Raw genomic sequence first — 21078 nt, 5'->3', positions numbered from 1 at the left:
CTAGGATTAAAAAAAAACAGAATACCTGTTAATTAAGAGGTATTTTATTCCAAAATTCTAAATACCAGGATCAAGTCAATGCTTACATTTTTCATTTTATCCAATCATAGTATTTGGAAATTGTATACATATGTAGAAAAATACAACCTAATAAAATTAATCAAATTTGAATTAGGATGAAAAGAACGAGTTGCAAAGAAAACCACAGCTTAATAGCTATGTATTTGATATCAGTACAAAATTACTGTGCCACAATACCCACTTCTTTTTTGCAAGATTTATAATTTAATAAAAATAGGTAACTTCAAATGTATATTGCTCTCCTTAAATGTACCGAAGACCTTTGAAACAAATTCATAGTTACTGAAAATATTCCCATTTGTTACAAATATTTACTACACATGACTAAGAAACTCAAAATGCAGCACTCTCGTTAGTATGTTAATTTTCTGCTTGTGCAAACAATGCTCTACTTATTTAATGCACGAGCAAAAACAAAAAAGGCAAAAAAATTCTATTACGAAGAAATAAAATGTTACATTTTCAACACATTTGTATCATAGCAAATACAGTCCTTCATGGACTAGAAAGAGCCACCTAAACCTGTAAAAGTTTTTTGAAGATTCAAACGCTACATTAAATCTTCATTTACTTTGCAAAAGCCAAGGGTCAAGTTAATTCAACCTTAATGCAGCATATCTGGAGAAGATCATTGCATGAAAGGTTAGATTTCCTGTGTTATATAAAAATACTACACGCTGAAAAAACCAGACTGAAATACTAAATACCATAATCACATGAAACAGTAGTAGCACTACAGACTCAAACCCATTATTGTATAGTCTCCAGCCAAATTTTCCCCAGTGGACTTAAAGAATATTGTACCAATTCTCAATAACTCAAGAGTTAGTAATGGATACACTTTAGGATATACATCATGTTTCACCCAATGTGGGTGATCAAAAACTTTCTATACCATTCATTCATCACCTCGGTTTAACACACTGGTTTTGTCAACGTCCTTAAAAATATTGACCACTGCAAGTCAACAAATGCTACATCCCTCTTAGGCAAACAAAAAATAAACAGACAACTTGGCAGTGAACTAGATCTGGTCATGTTATATTGCACTTGGGAATCAGAAGCTAGAGATTCAGTACCGAAGAGTTCAAGTCCCACTCAAGTCAATGAGAGTTATTGGAGCTCAGCATACGATCATGATCCAAACGGTGGGATTTGTTTGTGATAGGAGGCCACTGCCAACAGAGAACTAACGGGTTCTTCCGATCTCAGAAACAGACAAACAAACAAAAAACCCATCTCTTTGCTGTAAGGCTCATCTGTGGTCTCCCACCACCTTTTTATTTTTTGGATTTCCATTTTCCTTTTATAAAATCCTATTTTTTTTTTTCTCATTAACAGCCAGCAGCATTGAACACAAAGGGTCACATTCAAAACCAGTTGCAATGAATGTCAGGTTTTCTGTGACTTCATTAGACTGTGGAGGAGGCCGTAGTCTGGACCGAAGACCACAACTGACTAGATTTTCACCAGCGTAATGCTGCTCTGTGACTATTTGTGAGTGTGTAGGAGAAAATACTGCAGGGCCTATGCCAGGGTAACCAACAGCAAACCCAAACGTTGCCAAAGTCTTAAGTGCAACATGAATCCTTCAAATCGCCAAGATCATGCTGATAATAACTGGAATATTTTGAAAATATCCATAGGAGTTCACCTTAAAGACTATTTAAGCGTGGACACAAGTTTAGAAACAACTAAATATTAAAAATCTTTGCTTGGAATAAATGTTTTATGAATAAAGAGCATATATAATAAACTTTAAGAAAGTTCCCACGAGCATTATGTGAATCAAAGATCAACGTGTAAATCAAAATTTAAAACAGAAAAATGGGATAAATAAAATTATAAACTTGATACTGGTATCTGCAAACATCTCCTCAAAGATTTCAACTTACGTATCCCGTATTTGACTTCGCAGTCGAGCTTAAACAAAAGCTATCTCCACAATTTGGTAGTTTTTTGAAAGAAATGTAAACCTATAAATTAGGTTCCTTGCTTTACATTTTCTAAATATTGTCAAATATAGTCATAGATAATATGCATTCTGTAATATAAATCACTTTTTAATATTGATCATGAGATGCTGCAATAATTGCAAACTGGAGTACTTATAGAATTTCATATTTCATTATAAAAGATATAGCTCTTTTAAAATGTTTTCATTGTCTAAATAATTACATAGATGTTGGTTTTATATTCATAAAAAATATCATTCTAAAACAGAACTCTCAAAAGAGGACTAATTCTCTCTTACTGTGCTTGTATTTTTTCAATGCTCGCAGTATGCATCTTACGCACATCAATCTTGACTCAAGGGCAATTATTTCATTCCAAAATACATTTTTAAAAGTTTCTTTAGAAGTTGTAACGTCATTCTACAATATCTGCTATAAGCATACATCAATGCCTGTAAGACAGTATAAAATTTATACTGGCACAAGTACCTGAATAGTCTGATCTTATTGCTGATTCTAGAACGCGATGAAAGTTTCCTGCATCGCCACTCAGGAAAACATCCTGTTCAGAATCTTCCTGAAACACAAATGTTACTTTAAACTGAATTTGGGGTGTCGTATCTATGTTCACTAAGTAACCTGTATACTCCATTTACATATGCTACTGGTTTGGTTTGGTTTTTTTAACCAGACTGGCAATCAGTGGACACGGGAGAAGCAACTGTGTGCTCTTATTCTCCAGTAGAATGCAAGAAAATAAAAATCACTTAAATAAGACTTACTTTATGTAACTTCAATGAATGGAAGAAACTTCCCATAGCTACAGTAGTTGTACTAAAAAAAAAATGTACCTTTTTATCCTGAAAATCACCAAAATGAGAGCTTCCAGTTGCCACAGTAAATTAAGATGTAGTTACAGCACTGACATTAATAACGTTACGGTATCCCTTCCATGTAAGCTGAAGAGATCTTGATCATGCTTTTTTTTTAATTTTCATCTCCTTATAGCGCCTAGACATGCAAGTAGTCTAATAAATTTCAAGTCAACATGGTGTGTACATGTAATGAAAGCACACATGTAAGAATTAGAGCTATAATCTGTCAGTCTCTTAAACCTCTTAACCTACTAAGATTAAGTCTGGGTAAAAACAATCTCCTTGCATATAGATAATCAGTTGACAAAGTGCGTAAACTAGAAGCCTGTGTAAGTAACTGAAATTGTGTTTTATAAAAGTCACATTTTGAGGCCAGGATCAAAACCTGACTCCTGATTCTTTACTATATTATTAGTAACAACACTAGAAGTAAAGAGAAAAATAAAACATTGGCAACACTGAAGACCTTGAAAATTCAGTGAAAGCCGAATTATGCCCTATAACCTCTTATATAAACTAATTATACCTACACAAATTGTCTAAAACAAACACATGTAAATGGATAAATATGCAAGCCTATATCTGATATATATACTGGCCCCCACAGACTTTGTGCTGTCTCTATGAATGCCTCAAACGCCATCACGGTTTAGTGAGTAAGAATGGAAATAGTTAAAGCCATTTGTGGATTTTAAATCTCAGAAAGGATGCAGGATTGAAAGCTGAATCAAACTGTTCATTTCAGATAATTCTGGGTTTACTGGGCATTGCAGTACTTATGGGGGAGATGCAGCTTTGAACAAAAACCCCAGGATACCAAACCAAACCAGAGTTTTTGTCCTGTTAAGAGCTTGTCTACTTAGAAATCTCACTGGTATAATTGCAGTAGAAGTCTTCCTTTCTGTATGTGGCAGCATACAGGGAGTTTATAATGTAATTTATTCCCTTTTTGGAATAGAGAATAAACAAATCTCATAAGGCACCTTTGTAATAGTTTAAGTACATCCACTGCAAGCCAAACCACCTCCTAATTTGCAGCTACATGTGTACTGAAATGCATATAGACAACGTTCTCGTGTTCTCCAATAAGCATAACAAGCTTCGTTTTACCACACCAGTGCTGAGGGAAATAAGCTAAGAACGATGTAAACCTTTGGCTTTAAACCAGTGAACTTTTGGTGTGTTTAAAAAATGTCAATGAAACGAAGTATTTAGTGTCTTTTCTGGTAATGAAATGTATTGAACGTAATGAAATGTCTCGTGCAACGAAATGTCTTTTGTGCAATGAAACGTACAATGAATGAAATGAAACAAGCCAAATCAGCCTTCTCTTTTCAAACCCTTTCACATGGCCAGCTGTACTCTGCTTCCCTTGGTAACCTCACTGTTCTCTCAGGGCAGGTGGCAAGGCAGGCGTGCGTGTGGCTGAAGCACTGTGGAATCTGGATACGTTTGGCTGGCAGATAGTGTAGTTTAAACAGTCCCTGTATCACTCCATCCTGCACTTGGACATGGTCAACCACAGAATGTGAGAATTAACAACAGCTTCCTTACAATGCATCAAGTAACCTCTTACAAAGTGTCCCCTCCATTGTTTTGCCAGAAACTGAAATTCATCCCGAGGAATACACAGACTTAACTTCAAACTCTGTGGAGGTTTGACTTGTGAGTGTAAAGGCTATGGGTTTTGTCATGGCAGCCACAGTCCAACATCTTGTCCCTGGCGGTACCTGAATGGATCCCATGCTGCCAAGAATTCTGTGGAACACCTGGATCCTGCTCCATGGAAATACACAGCAGAGTCTTCGCATCTTGCCCTGAATCTTTTCACTAGGTTCCACAGAAAGTACATCATCCCCAGCTCTCTAGTGCTCACTTCCATTTCTGTAGGCTCAGTCCCTACACTAAGAGACCCAGGACCTTGAGAACAGTATTTGTAAAGTCTAGAGGGAAACCACAAGACAGATGACTGAGCAGGAAGGGGAACAGGCATGCAGAATAGGTATCAGATGTGAATGATTCCACTGAATAATCTTTCATATTTTTTGAGCAGGAGGAAAGTCATCAGCAGAGTTAATGGGTCAAAGAATATTCTTCAGTTTTGTAAAACAAGCTGTGTTCATTTTTTATTGTGCAACTAGCTTTCAAGAGCTAGGAAATGAAACGTAGTGTACTCCAACAAAAATCAATCAAAACTAAACATGTAATCCAGCAAGTATCTATGGAAGCTGTTGGCTTCAAGAGCAAACAGAGAATCTGTGTAGCAATTCATGTAAAGTTGGTCCATGAATCAAAAAAAAGATGGTCTCCTAGATCCCGATGAGCAAAATCATAGCACTACATACTATCACACACAAATCAGTGCAGATGCATTAGTCACATGTATGAACATAATTAATACAAAAAGGAGGATTTAAATATATTGCTCTTATTTTCTACGTGCTGATACCTTCTGAGACCAGCAGCTTTGCAGTCATGAGTGTTTTTTCCTTAAGGGGGAAACCAATATTCGTAACCAAGATGCAGGCATTTTAAAATGTCAGAACATCTCACAGATAAAACTCTGCTTAGGCTTCTGATGTCCCTTCTCCATTCTCATGCGGTTGCAGTTGTTCTCTTTCTTGTTCTTCCTGAGGTGGTCTCACACGTTTGAAAAAGCCCATCTGTGATTCAGAGAACAATAAAGAAATTGTTGTGATTTTCAAAATATACACACATTCTTTCTCTTCCCTTCTTGATCAGATCTTAACTGATTAGTTATTTCAGTTTTTTCCCTCCTACTCTCCTTTTCCTTATTTTTGACCTCCAAAGCCAATAAATATCAGCTGAAAAATTAAACTGAGTAATTCAGCACAATCACAGACATCCTCTTTTATTCAACTTCTTCACCGAAGAAAAGTTTTTACAGTTATTAAAAAACTGAACTGATTCAGATTATTAAGGGACCAAGGTATTTCTGCAAGCTGCTGGTACTATTTTGAAGTAATACATCACTAGTAGGGAAAAGAAAACAACACAAAAAACCCAAATACAGTACTTACCCTGTACATAACAAACACTAGAACAGCCAAGAGCAATAATCCTGCTAGGACAGCCAAAATTATAACCCACACTGGCACAGGCATAGGCTGTGGCTGAATGCCCCATGTAATATTTGTAGTAACCTAATAGAAAAACACAATAAATCACACTTTGCACAGCAAACTTAACAGGATTTTCAAATTAAATAAAAACAGGGGTTTGGGGGCTTTTGCTTTGGCTTTGGTTTTTTGCAATCAGTGGTACCATGGCAACATGTATTCTGTAATGCTTGATGATTTTCAGTAGAACTGTAGGAATCTGGAAATATTTGGAAATTAAGAGAAAAATAATTCAGGGCTTTTCCTTTTTTTCTTAAAAGGCAGTATTTCTTGAAACAAAAAAGATCAACCCCACAAGGCTTAGGAGAGAAACAACAGATAATAACAGGCATTAGAAACCACATGCAAAAATAAATCAATCATGATCTTCTTCAACCCCTTTCTTAAGATCTTTTATGCTATAGTGCCTACCAAAAACTTTTAATTTGGCAGCCCAAATAAATGGCCTGTATCTTCCTTTCTGTTTGCACCGTCTCCTTTCTCTTTGAAAGCTCTAGGGCACAGATGGTCTTTTTGTCCCACATTCACATAGTACTTCATGTCACAGAATAAAAGTCCATTATTCAAGCTCTAAGTGCTACTACAGTAGAGGACAATTTTCAAGTAAAATATTTCTCTGGCAACAATGGCATTAACAAGAAAATTAGGACTGTTTGCAATTTTTTTCATTTTCAGTTAAGTCTTTAAAGCTACAAATATTGTTAACCCCAGTTTTAGGACAAAAAATTTTGTCTTACCCTCAAACTGAAATTAATATATGAATTAAATATTAGATAAAATTACAATTATACCAAGCCACAAAAAAGCTACTCAGCAATCATTGGTTTTGTATTAATTTCGAAGTAATTACGTATGGGAACTCAAGCTGGATGTAAATGACTTACTACTGTAGAGTTGTGGATATCTTCAAAGGAAAGGTTCTTATAAGGGAACTCTATAACGTTGAAAGAAGCAGATGATTTGAGAGAATAGGAATGATTCTGATTTTCTTTCTGTGTAAGAAAAAACAACATTAGTACTGCATGTAGATATACAAAAATCACTTTCTGTTTCAGTAGCAGGGACAGCATATTCGGAGTCACTCACATTCATGAAAGTTTGGGTCCAAAGGCGTGATTTTAAATACAATATTGCACTCTTTCCCCTTTCCAGGTGGCCAACTTGACAGACTATCTTCAAACAATCAGCAGTTCCACAGCCCTGCATATAAAAATAGGAAGGATATTCCAAATATTTGAGAAGTTGTTAAAGCTGTTACTTTACTCATATACATACTTTATTGTCCTGTTTTCCTGGCAAAGCACCATAAACTATTCATATATGTTAAGTAAACCCCAATATTAAATAATTACTTACAGTGTTCCATAAGTTCGCATTCAGAAAAACATTATGTGAGCCACTTGGATCCCAAAGGTGAAACAGCTCGCAGTAGCTTTAAGGTATGTACTTTATCTACATATATAGGAAAAAATGCCAGAGGGTGGGGAAGGCAGTTTCTCATCCATTCACATTACCATCCTCCACATGTTTTTTGACAGGAGAACTCATGGCAATTAACTGCACTCGGTGCCAACCAAATATGCTTTGTTGCACTCAACGGGAGTCTTCAAACTTGACTGACTGAGCTAATCTATAAGCCATACTTAGGACTACAGAAGTTCAATTGCCCTTTCTCAACCACACTTCCATTAAAATCCATCAGATACTATTGATGCTAAACCATGAGTATTTCAAGAAGAAAGCAGAGCAAAACAAGGCTTCATTTTATCATTGTGATTTTAGCTGTACTACAGATAAAAGCACTGTACAGTGTAGGTACATCTGCCAGCCTAAGTACAACTCGGTGAAATTATTGTGAATACTGGATATTAGTCTCTGGGGTAAAATCCTAAGTCATTGGGAAGATCTAGCAAAAACCAAGCCCTTAAAAAAAAAGCCTTCAGAACTGCATTTATAGATATTGAAGAATATTTGTAGCTTATATCTAAAAAATAAAGTAACTTTTCTCACCGTAAAATCAGAAATTAATTCCTATTTTCACTTTCTTTGCTCAGCCCTTTTTTTGTCCTCTCCAAAGCCTAAATGTTTCTGGAGGCAGGGTTGTACTGCCTTAGTCCCACTGGCCCACCCTAAATTCCCAAGCGTTTCTCTCAGCTGCCTGCCCGTCCTGCCTTGCCCAGAGCACGGATAGGTTCATTTCCGCAAGCGCGGTTACAAAGACGGTGATACGGTAATACATTCACTTCATATTACAGATTATTTCCAATCTTGTTTAGAAAGGACAGGTCCTCCACATGTCTGATTGCAGAACGCCCACTGCTCAGCTAGGGAACGTGTGAAATCAGCTGTCCTTTGTGGGAAAGATGGCTGCAGCACTCACCTGCTGCTCCTCAGTTGTCCTGTTTTACCAGCCTTCCTCCGATGAAGTACTGGTTTTCAAATTCAGGGGACAGCACAGCAAAGACGACTGACACTGGATGAAGTGCCCAACTTGACCTTTGTTTTTAAGGACTTAAAACAGCACAAAACTGTAGGCATATGCCTCATTGGTTGACTACCCTGAGGAAAACTGATGCACATTGGGGGAAAAAAAAAAAAAACACAAAACAAAACAGCTCCAGAGCATATGACTCAAGCTTCGCCAGGGGAGGGTCAGGTTAGACATTAGGAAGCATTTCTTCTCAGCAAGGGTCATTAGCCATTGGAAGGGGCTGCCCAGGGAGGTGGTGGAGTCCCCATCTCTGGAGGGGTTTAAGAAAAGCCTGGACATGGCACTTAGTGCCCTGGTCTAGTTGCCATGGTGGTGTCAGGGCAATGGCTGGACTCGATGATCCCAGAGGGCTCTTCCAACCTGATTGATTCTGTGACTTTTTTCTCTGTTAACCATTTAAATACAGAACACAGATTTTCTGAAATAATTCTTCATCTCATGGAGCCTTCATCTCTCCATTAAAAAAAATGAAGATAATATCAACATATGAATGCTGAAAGCTTACCAAAGTATGCACGTCGCCTTCAATGGCAGCTACATCCCTTCGACTGATACGATGGTCGCGATTATCTTCTCTGCTAAGTGTTTCATTCTTCTCATCATCTTTAGAAGTAGAAATCTAGGATGCACCAAGGAAACCCGAATAATAAGTAATTCTTACGTTTAGCTATTTGCAGACATCAAAGTTGAGGTCAAGAAAACGTGTAACTGATCAGGTTTCTCTCTCTATCCTAGCTATTCTTCAGAACGTGGCTTTACCTACAGCTGGACTTAAAATGTTACTCCTGCCTTTTCTAGATCACTGATGCAAATTTCTACTAAGATCTTAATACAGAGCCTTGAGTATCTTAATTCTTCTTCAACTCAAAACTTTTTCATGTATAGAAAAAAAATACTTAGACTGCAATAAATTTTGCAATCTTTTATTTTGCAATTTCGCAATCTTTTATTAAAGATTTTTCCTCAACATTTCAGTCTTTAACTCTGGAAAAACAGCACTAGTATGGTACTGATGTACCACATACCACTGCACATGTGTAGACATGCCCATACATACACAAAACCTTTTTTTAGGAGGGGCTTGGAAAAGTATACAGTAGGTTAAATAAATTATTTCAGTAATCCCTTAGAAATTCCCAGTATAAAATTGCAAATTTACATATGGTACTAGGCAGAGCCATGCTACTTGTCCTCTACATAAAATTTAGATGAGAAAACTTACAAGAGAATTGTAAAAAAATATATTATTATCAGTGGTATAGCAAAAGCACAGGAAATTTGTATTTATATATTCACTAAAGTGGCTTTGTGATTATCAAAGATACAAGCTCTTTGTTGTTCTATACATCGAGGTCTTCCCTTAGTCTTTTTATACATACGTTTGCTTAAATTCTTCTAGAACTCGTATACTGATTTTTAGTACTTCTTCTCAACTGTCTTGGAATTCAGCTCTTCACTCTCAGTCAAACTTGCTGGTTTTTGTCTGGTGTTTCTTCCTCTAGTCCAGCTTAGGAAAACGGAGTTTCTTCTGCTCTGTGCTCTGCACACTGCATGTTTTGCTGGCAGTGGTGGCATACTTTCAAGCCTCACTGAAATACCCCTATTGACCTCTGTGGCGTTTGGACAAGGGCCTAGATAAACAAGCAAATAGTGCCATTTTCTTCCAAGAAATAAAACCCAGAAAATTTATATAAACAGCCCAGAAGCATCTGGAATGTTTTTGTTCACAGCCACATTCGATATAACTCTGCTGCTTTGGACTTAGAACTCATACAGTACAGTCCTCAAGGAAAAAAAAAAAAGACAAGTTTGTCTTTGGGTTGACAATCTATTGTCTACCTTTTATTTCCCCTGCTGTATACATTGACAAGTACTATCACACAGTGCAGTCGTGTTCCTCAGCGACAGAGGGAAACTTAGTGTTAGACATCCTCAGGGATTTGGGTATTTTGGGTGTGTTTCCAAAACAAACAAACATACTTCATTCCACTCAAAAAGAAAAGTCCTGCTTACCTTGATTTTCAATGGATTGATTTCCATATCAGAAGTGCAGTTCATGGGACCATCGATTTCATACTGAACAATATACAACAGCGTGTAGTTTTTGTACTTGTAAGGCCACTGCAGAGTCATCATCACCTTGCTGAACGCACTTGGACCGTTGTTTCTCAGCTGATTATGAAAATAAAGTTAACAGATGCAAAAAAACCAATGCCACCTCCTTGGTTAATGTGCATATAGTTATTTTAAATTTGAGCCATAAATGATACTGCCACTGCACCTACCCCAACCCCTTCTGGCAATAGCATCAACTTTACTTAAAAATGGTAGCTAAACTTCAGTCCCCCAACAGGCAAAACTTAAAATTACTTCTGTAATTTGATAAAAATTACTTCCAAGAAAAGTTATATGTCATTAGGGTATTTTTTTCCTTGAAAAAAATGTATTTTTTTTGTAGTGTACTGCAGGAATCACAGCCACTGTATGTGTCTCAGCCAAGATACTCTGAGCACAGATACACAGACCCATAAGTTTCTTTAGATAAATGGTCTCAAGTTCTAGAACAACTTTTAACTATTCTTATTCACACAGCTCTCTCAGTAAGTTTAGTTTAATTAAACAATCTAGATTAAAGCTGTGATCATTCTTTTAAGGGAATTTTAAACACTTAAAATTCTTTAAGGCAAAAGACTTTACAATAATGATTCAGAACAGCTGGAATACAAATGAGGATACTGAATAATTTACAGCCATGAGTCATTTTCTGAGTTGAAGTTACTTCCAATGCTTTACCTAGATTTCAAAGGACTAGAAAATAAAATATGTGTAATGATGTAAAAAAATCAGCCTCTTCTATTTGGCTGCTCCTGTTACACTAATTGCAGGTATTCCAACGCTTCTTGCAGATACCAATTATTGACCCAGCATTAAAAAAAAATTAAAAAAATCTTTGTTCCCATACAAGAGTTTACTTCAGAGAAAAGCTACATCAAAAGATTTCTTTCTTTTAGTTTATCACAGAACTGTGTAATTGAAATGAGTAATAATTGCATACCTCATAGATATGCTGAACTAGAGGCCCAATATCATCTTCTGTTTCTGGATTCTCCTTCGGCTGCCAATTTGCAATAGGAAGGAATATGTGATCAGGAGACGACACACTAAACAGTGGAGCAAACAAGCTGTTACTATAAAGTACGAAACAATAAATGTAGTTCTCTAGAACATCTCAAAAAAATCTACATGCTTAAAATACAATCTTCAATTTTTCACCCTCTGTATATAAAACCAGAAAGAACAGAGGCTGAGTGGCTTGTATATTAAATGTTCAGTTTTCTTCTCTACATTAAAAGATGAACCTCACGTTTAGAAACTTTTTTTCCTGTCCTAAACTTTGGATTCATCCTACAACATCTAATAAACTATTAATACAATTAAGATACATACATGTCATCCAAAAAACACAAAGTATGAAATACTTCAATAATGAGAAATATTGATGATGTAGAGACTTATCACTAGTCATAAGAATAAATCAGCATGCACTGAAAACAGTGAAGCTAGCAATAACGCTGTTCAGTTGTGCCATCCCTCCCACCTCTCAAATATTAACAAAATTAGATCACAATAATGAATATAGTGGAAATTTTAAAAAATGCTGACTTGGGAATCTGAGTTAACAGACTAAGCAAGAAGATTGTATAGCTTTTAGGTGTGAAGTATAGATTTCTGGTAAGCAGAAGCAATGGAGGTAATGGAGTCATAACAATATTAATACTATGCTTACGACTGAAGAAGATGAGGGCATTGCAAGCTTATCTTCAATAGGATTTTCAACTTTGCTTTTAGAAAAGGTTTCAGGGGGTTTCAGATGAAAGCCTAGTCAGTTCGTGGAGGAGGAAAGTGATCTGGAGAAATTTTTTTTTTTCCCCTTCCTTCTAAAAAACTTCTAGTAATAGAGGCAAAACATTCCTTTTTGGAATTCATTTTGTAATTATTTAGAATTATTTAAGATCTGAGTCCAAAGGGTGGCTAGAGAGAACCATATTTTCTTTATGATTAACAATTCACTAAGGCTTCCTGAAAATTTATGCAGACCTGAAAGAAAGTTCATTGAATTACAAAGAAGCAAACATGCAAAGCTCATTTGAGAAAGATGTTTATTTAAAACAGCAGGAACGCTTACCCTCTAATTTCAACAGCTGCTAAAATGGCAAGGTCAGCCTGATAGAATGCTACTGGACTTAGATTGTCATACAGGTTGGAACTGCAGAGAAAACAAAAGTTAGTTTCTTAAATGAGTATTTAAAAAACCCCAATCTTAAAGTAATTGTATGTAACATCATAACATGACTCCTGAGCCACCGTAGGAAAGTGCATTTACTAAAAGCCAAGGAGCACATCCCAGCAAGTTCTCACTTAAACGCGTGACAGGCCCACCCGCAGCGCAGGCCGGAGGTCCCTCAGCAGGGAGAAGTCGATACAGGACGCAAAGCTAATGCGGACTCTGCGGGATAACATCAACTCTATAGCCAGCAGAGCCTTAAGTTCCTCTTTAGGACGTTTGTTTTGCTCAGGGACTTGTTGGCTTCAAACCAGTCCCAAGGCAGAAAAGTCTGCTAGGGCTACTTTTGCCTGCCTCTCTTCACAGGGTCTAAACCAGTAAATGAATACGGTTAACATCCAGTTCCTACACTTCAGATATACCAAGAGATGACACGTACCAAGGCATGTAGAGTCACTCATAGATAAAATTTCTTCAGACTTTCTTTGTAAACAGAGAAAAAAATACAAAGAACACTCCTGTTCCCCTCAAAGAGGAGCTAGGAACAGAATCCTGATCTCCTCAGACACATCTGATTATTCTGTCTACCTAACCAAACAACTTCCTTTAGAAAGATCTTCTTAAATCCTCTAATTATTCTTCACTGCTGCTGTAATCAAAAAAAATACATGCAAGTGTTTTCTTCCCGACCTGTTAATACCTCATCCTTTCAGGGACTAGAGTTGTTCTGTTAGGAATTGTGCCAGCTTTGGAAATCCAGCTTTGTGAGTTTAAGACAGCTAGTGTGATCTTTAAAAACTCTCCAAGATAATACCTTGATAATGCCTGTCACTATAAACTCTGATTACCATGTTCATTGCATCACTGTTCTTGCATTCAGAAGTCATGGAAGGAAATTCCTTCCATAAAAGGTGTAAAGTGTTACAGGAGCTTCCTTTCTCTTCCATCAGAAGAGAAGCATGACTTAAGCGACCTCACTGACTTTTGTTTCTCCCAGGGAAAGGTAGTCAGTGACCACTGTTGGCCTAAGGAAGACAGACACCCCAGAGAAGATCACTTTCTGCAAAGAACTGGAGTCACAGGCCACTGGCACTGCTTACTAGCTGATGAAGAAGAGGGAAAAAATTGAACCGACAGCAGTGTGAGATCAAAGAGATATTTAATGCTGCCAAGGCCTTTGATCAGTATGGCAAACCACTGTGTCGTGAAAAATGCGTATGTGGATGAGAATAATTTATTCACGACATTAAAAAAAAAGCCCTTAAATAGAAAAAAAAAAAAGCTGTTGGTCCACCATGGGGAAAAAAAAGCAGCTATATTTGTACTGCCCATTAAACAACATAAAACTGTGTTAGGTGAAGAGATTCCTATTGATCACATCTCCAAATCTTAAATATCATCTCCAGCAGATTCATATTTATATGAAAGCACTGTGCTCGTCTTATAATTAACAAGAACACTACTGGTTTGTTCCATCTAAGTTTTAGACTCGCTGATGCTGGCTACTGTGCAACACTTAAAATGGTTCACTGCATGTTGATTCTGCTCAGACTATCACATGCATTGTCTTTCCTGAAAGACTTATCCTCAAAATACATAAAATTTGAAATCCTGGCTTTACATCAGAAGGAATTCCGAGTTCAAACATCAGTTTTAAAACAGGGCTAGAAACCCAAAGACACGAGTCATCCTGTGGCACTACACCAGCGTCAGCAGATCACAACAGTACACAGGTTCAAAAATACAAAGTTTTTCTTGAAACACTTTAAATGGTTTTGATCCTCCTTATTAGTATTTCACTTGTGCCATGGCCTGTCTAAAAGCTGGAGGCAAAAGAAACCGCATTCAAACAATAAAACCGTATTTTCTTACATTGTTTTTCTCTATTCTAGAAAACATAATTCATTGCAAAGATGTGTTTTATTTTTTAAACAATTATAAGGCAAAGAGAATTAGTCCAGAGTGAACCTAACTGCTCAGTTCACAGTCTATTTACTTAGCATATTATCTGCGAGGTGAGGTGCATACTCATAGAATTCCGTACCTTCGGATTTGCAAGTCAAACTTCACAGAGGTGTCCATTTCAGACTGCTGGTGCACGCTGAAACGCAGGCCAGCTAATAGCTTTAGGAAAAAACCCACCGTGGTTCAGTGGAAGCACAATAAAAGACAGGACAAAAGCTTCTTAATGCTATTATTATACTACTTATTATTATTATATACTACTTAATGCTGTTATACTACAACAAAATTGCTTGAGGCACATGGTCATAAAGAGAACACACAGAGAGTTGGCAAATAAAACTTGTCCAGTTCACCAAGACTAGAAATCTCTCTGTAGATTTCAGCTGATGCATCAGTGTCACAAACAGAAATGTAAGGTTTACGTTATGCTCACCCCTCCTCGCTTCAGCCATTTTTACACATAACTGAGCATCCCTACGTGTTGCAAAAAGTACGACAGAACAGGGCATACTTTAATGGTTCTAAATTCATTTCTCAAGGTTTGTTCTAAGTCAGTGCATGATAGTTCCTTCAACATCTGTACAGTTCAGCTTGATACACTTTGAAAGACTTTGGAAATAGCATTTAGTCTTCTATACAAAATGTCTCTCAGAGGAAAAGCACCATCACGTTGTTTATAATTGTGACTGATTTTCACTTTATTTCCTCAGAAAATAAGACGACTTATATCATATCGTCTTAATATCTGCCAGGTCCCACTAATACTTTTTTAATTCTTCCAATTTCAGCTACATTTGGTGGAAGTGCAGAGGTCTCAACTAGACAAAACTCTCTCTCAGACTTCACAAAACTAGGTAGAAGAGGGAAGCACTATTAGGTTTCCACTAAGAGAAAGGTGTGTTATGAGCTACCTCTTTGTTATAGGCTAAAAAATGTGTATCACATAAATCTAAAGACAAACTCATGAGGGACCAGAGTTCATTAATTCCACTGTTTAATTGAGTTGCATCATACTCATGAACACTCCTTTCAGCCTTTAATTTAGCGGAAAAGTTGAAACCAATTACCACTGAACTAACCAAACATGTGGGCAGTTAAATGTCAACTAGATCTAATCTTAAATTCCTGCGAGTAAACATCCTGCCCAAACACTACTGTGATTCAGAAAAATGCCAGCTGCCCTCCTGTTTGAGCTGCCAGACCCCCGTTGGACCAAACCTTACCTTAGTTCCTGCTTTCATGGGATTTCCCAGGTCACAAACTACCATGCGAGTTTGATTCTCTGTTTTAAATGCACATGACAGTCTTGCTAAAGCCTGCAGTAAACCAGAAGAGATATTACGGAATGTCATTCTTTACATCTGGACACCTGGATGAAAGTCTGGAGAAAAGTTCTAGATATGCTGTGCTAATTTTAATGTAATTTCTCAGTCGTAACACAGTCAAGCACTAAAATTAAATAAAATCTGAGTAGGAAAGTCTCCATGGAGACAAATATTTTTTTATATGAGATAGATCCTCTTTCCAAGGTTATAAAAAGAGAAATTCAGTACTCTTATATTGGGTAGCACTGACGGGTTTTGTGACCTAAAGCATTTCTCCACGGGAATCTTTAAAACCCATGTGAAGAAACTTTGGCAACCAGGCAAGGGTTAAAACTCTCTGTAGGAAAATAAAGATTGGAAGGCAAAATAACATGAATATTTATTAACTTAGTCAAAAAGAAGTCTTAGAGGAGATATCGGATTTTGGATAAAGCCACATCACAAAGCTCTAGAGTAGCAGAGGCAAACTGGAGAACCAAACCAGGGCATGGTCCAACATATGTGAAGGATGTGGTATCAAAGTTGGAATCCTTTGATATAGGGGGAAGATAGTTTTCCCCTGAACATTTGCAACTTTACAGATATATTGACTGATAATAGATTATACCAAACAGAAACAAGGATGAAGAAAATCTGAGAGTATATTACTTATATATAGCTATCATGGGCTAAAACAAGATTTGGACTATACCCACATGTCTTCAAAGGAATAGAAGTTATACAGACATTTTATAATACAACAAGCGAAATTCAGGAAATAAATTGTAGTATTCTGTGTAGTAAGGATAACTGACACCAAAGACTTTCTGCGTACCTAGGTGGAAGAGAACAGTAATACCCAGCATCACTTTTTGCCTCACAGGTGCCCAGCTCTTTTACCTAGCACATGATATGCTAAGTCTAAACTGAAATAAATTAACAAGGGCTCTGTTTAAATAAAGACTTGTAGCAGATGACACGTGGAGTTTAAGCTCCATCACACAGATGATTCTCCTTTGTTGCTAGCAGTAGGCTCTTAAACTGGAACCATCCAGCCAAGTGTTATATAGCCTTGGGGCTTGGAAGAACCTTACCATTTTTTCGGTGCTTTGCTTTAAGATTGAAGCATAAAAAACAGCACTGATGGACCCTTTCCCTCAGACTTCCATAGCAGCACCTGAAATATGAGTACTCAAAGAAGAAGAACAGTTGGAATTTTACCTCGTTGTTACGAACAACACCAATGAAATCTGCTTGGGGTGGAACGATGACAAAGAGTTCTGCTTCATAAGCTCCTTCCCCTTGATTCTGAGCACTGACAATTAGTGTCAAGGGATTGTCATCACCAATATAGATCTGCTTCTGATCGCTACAAAAAACAAGGGTAAAAAAAATGAGCTGTTCATTCAGGCTTTAAAGTGTATTGAACTGGCTGAGCTTACAGAAACGAGACATTCTGAAATTGCACAAAGATGTTAGAGGAATCTAGACGCAGCACCTATGCTTCAGGAATACCAGGAGAGCTCCACATTATGTTTAAAACAAAATGTGTCTATAACCACAAAAATGGAGCAAATATTACATGCTGTTGTGTAAGAATATTTTTTATAAAATCAACAATAAACCACTAACACCTTTTTTTTTAACAAAGAACAATTATGAACAGCTAAATCACTGTGTATATTTTGAATTACATGCCTACTTAGCAGAGGTACAAGCATACATTTATAACAAAACTTGACAGAAGGCTTGACTACAATAGGTTATCAAACCTACTGATAACTCAGTTTTCAACTGGTTTTGCATCCAAGACCTCTGTAATACATTTGTTCCAGATACAAAAAGAATATCTTTCCAAACAATGTATTTTCATTTCACCAACTACAAGGAAACCTAACTGTGCCTCCACTGATGTAAAATGTTTCTGAAGTATTTGCATGAATTAGTGTACTTGTGAACTGGACTACCTACATACACGTGCGTATGCTATAGCTCTGCACTAAGGGCATTAAAAAAGAAAACAGATGACATTTATGAGTAGAGATAATACACTAAGAATGGCTTTCAGGCATACAAGGCACAAAAAGCCCAGACTCATGAAAGAATTAGGAGTTAAAACTTGTTCCTTTTTTCCTGGTTTAATAACAGATATTAACAACAATTTTTTTCATACATGTGACAGAGCCCTGCTCCACCCCTTGCTGGATAAAATCACGCCTGTTCACATCTTCATGTGTCTATCTAGTATTAAATAACAGAACAGTGGTACAATTTCTCTCATGTATTTACCTTTCTACTGAAACCTCCAGCTTTGGTTTGCAGACATTATCATCGCCACAATCCAGCAAAATATGTGCCTGTGCGAAAATCAAATGCATATTATTGTAATAATTCTTGCATCTGTTCTAACATACATTTCCAATAATTTCACCGCCAAATACAAAATTTTCTAAATAGCTGGTTTTGAGATATCTTCATCTCGTTAATCTCAGAAAAGAACAAACGAGGTTTTATATGTGGGGGGCACTATGCCTCATCCTGCCACACTGCAATTCTAGGACCGATCTCTACATATCTTAATCCTCTTTCCATACTTTGAATAATATCTGTTCATCTTCAGTTGCACCTCCACTATCCTCTTTACAAACAAGCGTAAAAATTCGTATAAAGGGCAGAAATAAAAAAAACTATGTTTATTACCTTAAGAGAACTATAGGGATAAACATAATATACATAGAGCAGCATAGTGTGAGCAATGGATGAAACACTCTAATCCTTCAATGTAAGATTAACACCTTCAATACTACTCTAACTGCTTTTCTCCAGAAAGCTGTTAATTAGTATGTGTGAAAAGAAGTCCGGCGCTAAGGAATAATGTGTCAAAAAAACACTTGGACACAGAGAGAAGGAAAAAAAAAAAAAAGACAAACATCCAATGACAATGGGTATTTCTATAACTCAAAGACTAAAGCCTAGATGTATATTTTGGTACCTCAATTTTTCGGAGCTGCTAAGACGAACGTAAATATTGAATAAGTCTATATGTTCTGGGTTCTCTCATCACAGACCGTGTAAGAAGTATACCTGTCTGCTCATATTAGCAGGAGTGAACTGGTTGAGGATAGGGTGCAATCCTGTTGCATCTGCGGCTGTTCTGTAATCCAGACGATATTCCATAAAAATAGTAATAGGAGTTAGTTTGTCTCTAAATTCAGATTCATCCTGAGGAAACCCAAGATTTGAATTACAATTAAAACATGTGAAGAAAACAACAACAAAAATATCCTTCAAAAATCTCTATAGGCAACAGTCAGTCACACAAGAGCAATACTGAGCAGTGTTTTTACTTATTGTTCACGTTGTAGTAGGAATGAGGAAGGCAAAACAACATTAAAACTTCTGAGCTCTTTTCAAACTAGAAAATCTCTCGTCAGGAAACCTGCAGTGTCAACTTTGAAGGTGGACAGTTCTGGTAGTAACATGCCTGTTTCACAAATGGAAAACTGGAGAAATACAGAAATACTAAGTCATTAACTGAATTTTTACTTTGCTAAATTTTTACTAATTATTACTTTGCACTTGGAGTCGTTGACTTTCGTATCGTTCATTTCAAATCATTCTGTTTATCAAACATTGATCCTGCCTTTCAGAGAACTTATAAACCATCTCCTAGCTTTATGTTAGCCACAGATTTTTATCAGGGTAAACTCTGCCTGAGAATAATGAAAATTATTGAACCTAGAAGAGCTCATTGCCAGGTCTTACTTCAGAAGCCATCTTCTACAGGCAGAAACCTATTGATAACTCAGTTTTCAACTGGTTTTGCATCCCATTTATGGTCATTTCATATAGGCCATGTGTCATTACCTTATGAGAATGCTGGGTGGAAAAGTGTTAAGGCTTTACTAACACTGAGATCCGAGATATCTGTTTCCACATATATCCCACTCACAAGGCCAAAGAAAGGTATTACCTATCCTCCATGAATCCTTAATCATTACAAGTATTTTTATTGGGGTTTTTTTGAAGAGAGGAGTTAAGTATTGTTTATGTTTGATTTGTAAGTACTCAAGAGAGAAATCTGAGCTGCATCTAGCTTATATAGCTACACTTTCACATGTCTTTGCTTATTTCAGCCAGTGTTTCTTCTACTGGGTTACACTTTTTAATCTGTTCGCGTTTGTGGGGATTAAAAGCAAACTTAGTATTTCAGCCTTCTCTGTCTCCTCTCTTATTTGCTGATCTTTGCTTTTTAGTTGCAGATCCGTATTTTTCTGTATTCTTTTATCTCCAAAGTAGAAGCACAACCTCTGCTTATTGACCTGCAGGTTCCTTGGAAATCATAACTGGTTTTGTGCCTAGATGACTTGTCCGAGAGGTCCATAACAAAGTTCAGGATTGCATTTCCAATCCATTTAGTGCCTAGGACCTTAGACGCAATAATACCCGTTGTTCGTGCTCTGACACCGGTGGTACCCAGGACAGACATATGGTTTCAGTAATTTTAAGTCTATCCATTGGGCACGAAGTTTCTCTACCATTTCTTTTTTCTATTTTTCTTAAAACACCTAACACAAGGAACTCGTAACAGACAAAGCACCAAACATTATTTGCCTAAAACGTAAATGGCTACTTACCCTCAAAAAGGCATCGAGTTCTTCACAATTCATTTTGCCCCCCTTCGTAATAGTCATGTTCTTAGAGTGGCTAGGCTGTTTGCTGTGGAGAAAGAGAGCCCTCCTTATAGCTCCTTTCTGCTTAAGTTTATCCAACAGCAGCTCCACTTGGAAATCTGTCCAATCCAAAGCATTCAGGTTAGGGATATTTCATTCAATTAATCACAGTGCCAATTCCCATCAGAAACGGAGCTAAAAGCTGATTTCAGCTACAATGAAAACCCAGCACCTGGAACTTTTAAAACTTCCAGTTCTTTCAATATAAAATCTCTTACTACATTAGTTCTCAATATAGTAACTAACAAG

At 36.9% G+C, this 21078-nt stretch overlaps 1 protein-coding gene across 1 annotated transcript in view; it reads right to left on the bottom strand.

Moving 5' to 3' along the window:
• Positions 1-30: 30 nt before the first annotated feature.
• Positions 31-21078, bottom strand: part of ITGAV (integrin subunit alpha V) — a 49898-nt gene continuing 28850 nt past the window's right edge. Inside the window, exons 17-30 of the mRNA XM_068407189.1 lie at positions 20734-20888; positions 19181-19318; positions 18386-18453; positions 17318-17465; positions 16016-16108; positions 14872-14951; positions 12729-12809; positions 11598-11703; positions 10556-10714; positions 9048-9161; positions 7138-7251; positions 6936-7043; positions 5953-6075; positions 31-5574 (exon numbers count right to left, since the gene is read on the bottom strand). Of these exons, the coding sequence (XP_068263290.1) occupies positions 5479-5574; positions 5953-6075; positions 6936-7043; positions 7138-7251; positions 9048-9161; positions 10556-10714; positions 11598-11703; positions 12729-12809; positions 14872-14951; positions 16016-16108; positions 17318-17465; positions 18386-18453; positions 19181-19318; positions 20734-20888 (1583 nt within the window). The 3' untranslated portion in view covers positions 31-5478. The remainder of the gene's footprint in view (positions 5575-5952; positions 6076-6935; positions 7044-7137; positions 7252-9047; positions 9162-10555; positions 10715-11597; positions 11704-12728; positions 12810-14871; positions 14952-16015; positions 16109-17317; positions 17466-18385; positions 18454-19180; positions 19319-20733; positions 20889-21078) is intronic.

The sequence above is a fragment of the Nyctibius grandis genome, chromosome 9, assembly GCF_013368605.1.
Source record: "Nyctibius grandis isolate bNycGra1 chromosome 9, bNycGra1.pri, whole genome shotgun sequence".
Taxonomy (NCBI): domain Eukaryota; kingdom Metazoa; phylum Chordata; class Aves; order Nyctibiiformes; family Nyctibiidae; genus Nyctibius; species Nyctibius grandis.
Note: the sequence above shows the minus strand (reverse complement) of the source record. Positions and strands in the feature narration are given on the sequence as shown.